We start from the raw sequence: 8,871 nt of genomic DNA on the forward strand, positions 1-8,871 counted from the left end.
CTACGGGTGCACGTCAGTCTGTCTGTCCAGGGGCGGTGGAGCGGGGACCAGTGCAGGGTGGCAGCGTGGGGTGTCTGTGCCCCAGCGCCCCTCCACGCCGCACACTGCCTGTCCCAACCACCATCTCCACGTATGGAGATGTCCCCACGGCCGTGCCCGTCCCGGGCTGGCACCGGAGAAGTGTGAGCACCAGCGGGTCGCCCGTGGGCTCCCAGCCCCGTCCCCCCAGGGGGGACACGGTGAAGCGCTGCTGTCCCGCTCTGCTCCTAACCCCACTCAGCCCCGTCGCTGGCCCCGCTTCCTTCCCTGGGATGCCTGCACTCTATAAATAGCCCTCATAAATCCCCGCCGTGATTATTTTCCCCGCCGACTCTTGAAAGGCCCCACTATCCCCCCTCGGCGCTGATTTTTCCACCTTTCCTCGAGTTTCCCCAGCAACGGTGGAGCCGTCCGAAATAGCAGCGGGGCTGACACAGCCCTTACTCGCGTGTGCCTCGTTCACCCCACGCCGCATTTAAAGCTCCTCTGGGCTGAGCCCTCCCACTTCCGCGCTGGCCGCACCGGGCGGGAGCGCGGCACAGAGCCGGCGTCAGAGCGGCGGTGGCCGGGCGGGAGCGCGGCACAGAGCAGAGCGCCCAAGCGTCTGGCGTCTGGGTCCCAGCAGCCATGCCCTTTTTCCGTGACCTTTCCAAGCCCCAGCCACTGGAGTTTCACGCGGAGATGCTGCTGGGCGTGCAGAGACCCCACAATGGCAGCCTGCAGCGCCGGCACACCATGAAGGAGTAGGTGGCGGGTGCGGGGCGGCGGGCGACGCGCGGGACGAGCCTGCTGGCGGGTCCCCTGGGTGCTGGGTGTCCCCCCAGCCCCTTGCCCGCCTGCTAAAACTTGCTCTTCCCTCTAGAGCCAAGGACATGAAGAACCGGCTGGGGATTTTTCGGCGGCGAAACGAGTCACCGGGGGGGCTTGGGGGCCGTGGGGGCTTGGGGACGAGCCGCGCCAGGCTGAATGTCACCTCGAGGGAGGCTGGGGTCACCCCGTTTGGGGAAGCTGTGGACAAACAGTTTTTGTATCCACAGGAGCATTAGAAACATTTGTTGGATGAAAATTCCCCCCCCAGGCAGGTAGGAGGTCCGTGCCCAGGAGGCGGCACAGTGGTGGCTCGGGCTGGAAAATTTCCCTGACAGCTGCTTTCTCCCAGTGCCTGTACGTGAAACTTTTAACTGGCCAGAGGATGGTTTGAAAAACCACTTTGCTCTGGAGATGCTCCAGCAGCCGGAGACGAACCCTCCCCACTCTCACACCCGGCGGCTTACCCAGCTGCTTGAACGGGGTGGCTGAAATCCCCGCCGTCTCGCAGCCTCCTCGGCATTGCCTGGAGCTTTTCCAATTCTTGCTTAGACACCCCAAGCGGCACGGCTGCCCGCACAGCCCTCTTTGTATCGGAATTTCTTCCTGCCCGTCTAAAGGCAGAGGTTTCCTTCCAGCAGAGCCACCATGGTGCTGCCTGGCGCAGAGCCTGGCTCTGCCTGCAGATGGTCTGGCAGTGCTGGTGCCGATGTGGGAGCCGGGGCCAGCCCCGCTGGGGCACACAGCATTGCTTTATTGGCTGGAAATGGTTTGCTCGTGCTGCGTCGTGGCAGGCGGCGAACGCGGCTTTCGCAGCTTCGCTTTGCCAACGCGCTGTCCTTCTCCCGCAGGCCCACTCCTGAGGAAGCTCTCAAGTGGGGGGACTCCCTGGAGAAGCTGCTGCTGCACAAATGTAAGTGTTTGTCCGTCTCTTCCTCCTCTGTTTGTTGCTGGGGAAATATCCAGACACGTGCATGGATAAAGCTGGGATTTCCTATGTTAATCCCTTCTGGTGTTTGGGGGTAGACAAAGAGAAATGAGGCTGCCCCTCGCCTGCACCCCTTCTGCTCTTGCCTGGCCCAGGGGGGGATTTTGTGATAGGGGCCGGGGAGAGCCGTGGCTTGGGGCTGCAGCCCTCCTCCAGCTTGGGGAGAAAAAGGCAGCGATTCGTGTCTGTGCCTGATTCGGAGCTGTGCAGTGGGTCTGTGAAGCAGGAGCTGCTTTAGACCATTCCCCTTCTTGCATATCACAGCTAGGGCACCCTGCATTGTGGTCACGTCCTACACCTGGCCCCCATAGGGGTGGCCAGGGGGTCCTCTCCCCGTTGCTGCCCCCGCTCCAACCCCAGTCTCCCTCTCTCGACTCTCCATGCACGCAGCCGGGCTGAGGACTGCGGATTCAGCACATGGATGGCTCGTGTTGCCATGCTTCGGCTGGCAATGCCATCGCTGCCTGCTTTGCACAAGGGCTCACAAGGGGTTTTTAGGGGACAGTGGGGGAGGTAGTTTAGGTTGCACCTTTTCAAGTTTGCTGGGCTGTTCCCTGCCTGCGAGCCGGGAGTAGAGATGTGCCTCTGTCCCCGCAGACGGACTTGCTGCCTTCAGGGCCTTCCTGCGCACTGAGTTCAGCGAGGAGAACCTGGAGTTCTGGCTGGCCTGCGAGGAGTTCAAGAAGATCAAATCCCAGTCCAAGATGGTCTCCAAGGCCAAGAAGATCTTCGCTGAGTACATTGCCATCCAATCCTGCAAGGAGGTGAGGGCTGGCTCCCACGCCGGTGTGTGGCTCCACAGCACGGCAGCCGCCTGTGGAGCCGCCGCCCCGCCCACAGGTCAACCTGGACTCCTACACGCGGGACCACACCAAGGAGAACCTCCTGCAGAACACCCGCAGCTGCTTCGACCTCGCGCAGAAGAGGATTTATGGGCTCATGGAGAAGGACTCCTCCCCCCGCTTCCTCCGCTCTGACTTGTACTTAGACATAATTAACCAGAAGAAAGCCAGCTCCCCACTGTAGGCCCAAGGATCTCTGCCCACAGGTCAACCTGGACTCCTACACGCGGGACCACACCAAGGAGAACCTGCAGAACATCACCCGCAGCTGCTTCGACCTCGCGCAGAAGAGGATTTATGGGCTCATGGAGAAGGACTCCTACCCCCGCTTCCTCCGCTCTGACTTGTACTTAGACATAATTAACCAGAAGAAAGCCAGCTCCCCACTGTAGGCCCAAGGACTCTCTCGAGGCAGGCTGGGAGCTGTGTGTTTACATGAAATCAGGTGGCGGAGGCCTTCCCGGGGGACGGCAGGAGTGTGCCTTCCCGCTGCCGTTTATGCCCCCAAGCCATATTGCTGCAGCGGACGGGTGTGAGGCAGCTGAAGGCACCGAGCACGAGGCCGAGGGGACCAACAAGCCAAGCAGTCTGGTACTGCTCCATCGCCCCATCTCAGCATCGCTGGTACGACGCCTTCGGGGTGACTCTGGCATGGATTTTAGCCAGGAGGGAAGCTCCCACAAGACTACTGTGAAGCACGCGCCCAAGCTGCGAGTGTTGCTGGAAGGCGACGAGTGATCCCTTTCGAGGAGGAGGAGGACTTTTGTGCAGGGCTCTGGCAAGGGGACAACAGCACCGACATGAACATCTTCCCCGGATAAAAGACTTCTGAACTGGACCAGCCCCACGATGCTGCTGTGCTTCCCCGTGCCGGTGATGCCTCCCGGCTCCCCCGAAGCAGCTATCTCGCAGGAGCCCGGCGCTTCCTTCGCTCGTGGCGGGTCCCCCCGGGAGCAGCGAAAGCCGGGTCCTTCCCCTGCGCTGGAGGCGTGCAAGCCAACCGCCTCCCGCTCCCACCCCTGATTTATTTATTGACCTCCTATAGCTGGACGCGTTGCTGTGTAATAGGAAATCTTCGTGTCCTTTCCCGTTCTGAAATTACAAGTGCAATATTTGTGTGTGTCGCGGCGGAGTTCTCCGGTGGAGTGGATGCCTTTTTTTCTGAGTGCGTACAACATTTTCTAAGTTAGCAGGTTTTATCTGACAAAACGCGTTCCCTAGCAGCGGGCCGCTGGGGGAGCCTGGGTGTATATATCATGCCCTGACGACGGAGAGTTTGGTGATGGAGAAAAGCAGCTCTGTGAATCAGATGCTCTCCTTACTCTGGATAACAATATTGTGTTTTGAGAAGCGGGGGTTATTGCTGAACCTGGCAGAGCTGGACGGACTGCCTGCTTCCAGGCACCCAGTTTACAGTGCGAAGCATCTCTGCAGCTAGCAAAAATACATTGTCATGGTCATAGGTAAATAAAAGGAGAATATAATTTCTTGTAGCTGCCTTTTCTTCGTGGCATGTTTCTCAGTGCTGGCGGAGCCGGGCATCCCCTGCTTCACTGAGGAGCGTAAAATCCTGTTACTGCATGGCTAAAGATGGGAAAATCTGGTTCTGTGAATTTCTGACCTGTTTTTTATGATGGAGCAGCTGCCAGATGCTCCTGAGGCCAGGCCCGGGTGTAGCCCTGCAGGAACACAGAAAGTTTTGCCCAAAACGAGACCGTTCCCAGGGATAGTGTTCATTGTTTAAACATGGCGGGGCATGAACCTCTGAACATGGAAATGCCCAGAAACGTAAGTGACCTAGCGTAGCGCCGGGTCCCTCTGGGGACACACCAAAAAAAAGCAACAAAAAGCCCAACTGTGCTATTTCAGGTCCTGGCTGCACGGCTTGGCAGGGCTGCTCCTCCCCTGGCAAACGCAGCGCTTCGACGGTTCTGGTGTATGATGAAAACATTTTGTAAAGGCCGTTCATGGTGCATTTGGTAGCTGAAGTGTCTCATGCCCATCGCCTGCTTGTGGTCAGCCTTGGGTGGCTCAGAGATGTGCTTACGGTGTCACGGGGCCGTGCTGTGCCATGGGGCGGCGTGGCACAGAGGCACTGCTGGTGATGGCCAGGGATGGAGGTGGTGTGGCTGCCCCAGCAATCCCACCCGGGCACAGCTCTCCCCGGCAGATACGATCTCTTCTGGGGAACTGTCTGTGTTTCCCTCCTTAAACAACCAGAAGGTGATGGCCAGGTGGGGAAACTGAGGCAGAGCTGAGGGGACACCTCAGAGGTCAGCTGGAGGCAGAAGGGTTGGTAGGATGCCTGCGCGGCTCTCCTGGGGATGCTTTTGGCACCCCGGGGTCGAGGCCCATGCCCAGCTGTGACCCTGTCACCGACCCTGGAGCTGCTGGGACCCGGCAGGTTGGTGCAGCCTCCCTGCCAGTGCTGCCACGGTCATCCCAGCTGGATCCTCCAAGCCAGACCCTCCTCTTTCTCCCAGCGTTGCTGAGAGCCTTCATCTCCTCTCCTTCCCAGCTGGGAGGGTTTCCCTTCATATCTGGTCTCAACACACATTTTCTTGCCCTTTCCCCCCTCCCTCCATCACCCACATACCCCACTGACCTCCCCTCACTCAGTCCCAAGCCATCAGTGTTAGGAAACTGTTCTTGCAGGGTGACTTCGTTGGCCCCCCACTTTTCCGTGTCCCTGGGCTCCCAGGGGCACCATGAAGGGGGACTTGGCTCAGGGGGCTTTGTGGTACCGGGCAGCTCGGTACCTGCTGTTGCCTTCTCTCTGCCCTGAACGCCAGGTCCAGCGAGCCCTCCTGTGGCTGCTGGTGATGCCCAGGAGCATCCAACCCACATAACCACGCCTGGTTTTGAGCCTATAACCTGCCTTGTTTATGTGAACTATCCGAGCCCATCCGGCAGGGCGGGCAGCAAGGGCTGGAGCTGCTGCGGGACATGCGGTGTGGGAATCTGGTGCACGACTTGGAATAAACACCACCGACCTGCCTGCAGGCAGTCCCTGCAGGAGACAGAGGCACTGGTGCGTGCAAAAGGCAGAGAAATGGGGACTTGGGGTGACCCCCTGGAGAAAATGGAAATAGTCCTGTGTGAGCGACGGAAATTTGGTTATTGCTGTAACAGCATTTATTGCCAGCCCGCCAGGTTAGCGTGAGTCACTCTGCAGACACCATCCCCGTGTGCCTGGGAGGCGCTTGATTTCTAGGAGAGGCAGGGCTGGGGTGGGAGGTGGAAACGCTGGGTGCTCATCCCATGTTCTCCTGGGATGGCCAGTGCCCTCTGCTTGCCCTGTGCAGCAGGACAGGTCTCATCACGGGCCCTGCGGTGACGCTGAAGCCACTTTGAAGGTTTGTCCCCTCTGTGCTGCAGGAGGGGAGCTGTGCCGTCTTCTCCAAGACTTTGTGCCGCAGAGTGAAGGGTATGAGAAACTTGGAGCATCTGGATGGGAACTGGATGGGGGGACGTCAGCTCGTGGAAGGGGTTTGTTCTGGGGGGATGTTGGTTGGGATGGAGATACAGCCCCACCACCCTGAGCAGCTCCTTTTCCAGGGGGGATTAGTGGATGGGGAGCTGCTGAGGCTGTTACGGGGGCACTGAGCTTTACAATACAAGCAGGAGGGGGACAGAAATGTCCTTATTTAGCACAAAATAAGATGTCGAGGACAAAATCCAATCAGGCTGCAAGGAATGCGAAGAGAAGAAATTATTGAGTTGGCGATGCCAATGCAATGAGCCTGGGCAATGAAAATGGGAATTAGGTATTCCTAATTCCTAATTTGAGGCACAACCTCAATCCAACCAGAATTGCCGACAGCCAGAGGGATGTTCTCAGAGCAGCAATGCAGAAATCACGGGGCGTCACCTGGTTGGGGATGGCCCTGGGGAGGGACAAGTGGCATTTTGCAGAGAAAATGCCATTACCTGCGCCCAAGCCACCGCCACAGAAGCCGTGAAGGTGGTGGGTGGCATGGGGTGGTGACAGCAAGAGCCACTGCCTGTCTCGGGTTCATCCCCAAGCGTGTGTGTGTGTGCAGGCAGCTGCCTGTAGACATCGCTGCCGCCGCGCTGCCGTCTCACACAATGGTCAAAGGCAATTTCCCAATGTGGAAACCGGTGCCTTCCAAAATGGGGAGGATGCTGTAGCGGGCCTTATCTCAGCAGATAACAAGGATTTATCTCGGGGCTAAAAATTAGTGGTTGCTCAGTTGCAAGCAGTCACAGCTCAGCTTTGTTTGTCATGTGCAAACAGGGTAAAGTCCAGTGAGGGGTGGGTGCTCTTGGTTCATTCGCGGGACAAAGCTCACCAAGCTGAAGGCAGCCACGAGGCAAAGTGCCCTGGGGAAAGGATTTAAATGGGAAAATGGGAATAATTATCAGAAAGTGCTGAATGCTTTATTAGGTTCAAAAAAATGCCATGACCCCATAGGTGAAAAAGGTTAAGACTGCTGGGAGAAATGTCCTGAGGTCCTGGGTTTAACATCATGGTTTCCCCACACCCTCAGAGGTGAGGAGGTTGGGATGAACCAAAAGGTCTTGGGGAGGCTGGTAAATCACTTACCTGTCCCAGGTGATGGGCCTTGACCCTTCAAGTGTCCCTCAGCTCAGTATTTCATCAGCTTCCTAATGCAGCAGCCAGAGTGTTGGGGTCATCTGTGATTTACAAAAGCAAATGAAGTTCTGAAAATAGCAGCTACATGAAAATACAGTTCAAGTTGCCGAGCACCACTTGGATGAAGACTTACTGGGAGAAGCTAATGAGCAGCGTGGGCTTCCCACGCCGGGGTTTTGCCCCCTCGGCCAGCACTGGTCCTCACCCACACACAGACCAGCAGCCGCACCCTCCGGGGAAGTGTAATGCTTTGCAGCAAGCAGCACTCAGGTTGCAAGGGGGTCTCATTTCAGAGCTGGCTAGCATCTGTGAGTGTAAAGCCTTTCTCTTATTTCTGCAAAAAATGAAAAGTTTGCCTTTTTCACAGGTGTGCACCATGCCCCGAGACACTCCAGCAATGCACAGCCTTTATTGGGTTTTTCCAAGGCACCCATCCTGGAGTATAAACTTATCCAAATAAACATAACTTTCTACTGAGCAAAATAATTCCTTGGACCCCTGATTAGACAAATATTCTCAGAATAGAAACAAGGCTACTTTATAGCCATAGACTAAACATAGCTCGACAGCTAGATACTGAAACTGCAGACACAAGAATTCCCCTGCCCTGGTGAAACAGCTGACTTGCCGTGTGAGTCACTTAACCCCGCTCAGAAAGTAACTGAGGCTTGTCAGGAGTACACCGAACTCCTATGCGGGTAGCTGAGATGCCCAGAAGCCGGCCGGAGACCCGCCGTGGGAACACCTGGTCTTTGGGCATCTGCACAGAGGGGATGGGAATCGGGGTTGGTCTGGGTTTGTTTGAGGACTTTTGCTTCCACCGGGTTTGATAAGGGCCAGGGGGTGCAGAGATGTATTTGAGGGCTCTTGTCTGTCCAGACAGGGACCCTGGGGCTGGACTCGAAAAAGCTGTATGAGGCAGTTGAGGGGAGTCTCTACAGCGTCATGGGGGGTACCCGGCTCAGCACCGCCCTGTGCGGGGTTTCATCCTGCCCAGGGGAGCTACAAGCAGTGAGGCCCTTCAGATGCACCCTTGAATTGAGGCTGTAAGGACAAGTGCCACCAACCTCTGTAGCTGGCGTTAGCAATGTCACTCCTAAACAATCCAAGGGGGCAAAGAAGGAAAAAATAAAATGCTTCTGAGGTAAAAATAAAAATAGTCAGACTCAGATGCTGCCTGTCAAGGAAATAAAATAAGCTCAGCTGGGTTGCTGCCAGGACAGGAAATCCAGCGGTGGTAGGAGGCCCCTGGGTGCCGCTAACTCATTCGGGAAGCATTGTTATGACCCCCTCATTGCTCATTTTCTGATTCTTCTCTGCATTAGGTCATTTTTACTCAGCTCATCCAGCTCACGCATTCCCCGGTGCTGGGGAAAGAAGGCAAATAATCCCGACTCTTGGCCAGCCTTGAGGCGCTGGGGAAGGCTGGAGAAAAGGATGGTGAAAAATACTTTCCTTCATTGCTGAGCAGACCTGCAGGGCAGTGACTCAGAGGGAGGATGCGGAGGACCGTCTCCCCAGGGTGACCCACGGCCAGCATCCCCCACCCTGCTTTGGGTACCCCCCACCTGGGCACG

At 57.0% G+C, this 8,871-nt stretch overlaps 1 protein-coding gene across 3 annotated transcripts in view; it reads left to right on the top strand.

Annotated features, from left to right (window-relative positions):
• Positions 1 to 4,152, top strand: part of RGS3 (regulator of G-protein signaling 3) — an 84,715-nt gene extending 80,563 nt beyond the window's left edge. For 2 of the 3 annotated variants that reach the window (XM_019473209.1, XM_009283617.2), the window contains 4 exons: positions 902 to 963; positions 1,658 to 1,759; positions 2,432 to 2,598; positions 2,883 to 4,152. In XM_019473209.1, coding sequence (XP_019328754.1) covers positions 902 to 963; positions 1,658 to 1,759; positions 2,432 to 2,598; positions 2,883 to 3,068 — 517 coding nt within the window. In that variant the 3' untranslated portion in view covers positions 3,069 to 4,152. Of the gene's footprint in view, positions 1 to 662; positions 783 to 901; positions 964 to 1,657; positions 1,760 to 2,431; positions 2,599 to 2,882 lie in introns of those variants that run through there. The other variant, XM_009283618.2, reaches the window with a different exon arrangement.
• The last annotated feature ends 4,719 nt before the right edge of the window (positions 4,153 to 8,871 follow it).

The sequence above is a fragment of the Aptenodytes forsteri genome, unplaced genomic scaffold (assembly GCF_000699145.1).
Source record: "Aptenodytes forsteri isolate BGI_AS27 unplaced genomic scaffold, ASM69914v1 Scaffold518, whole genome shotgun sequence".
Lineage (NCBI taxonomy): Eukaryota > Metazoa > Chordata > Aves > Sphenisciformes > Spheniscidae > Aptenodytes > Aptenodytes forsteri.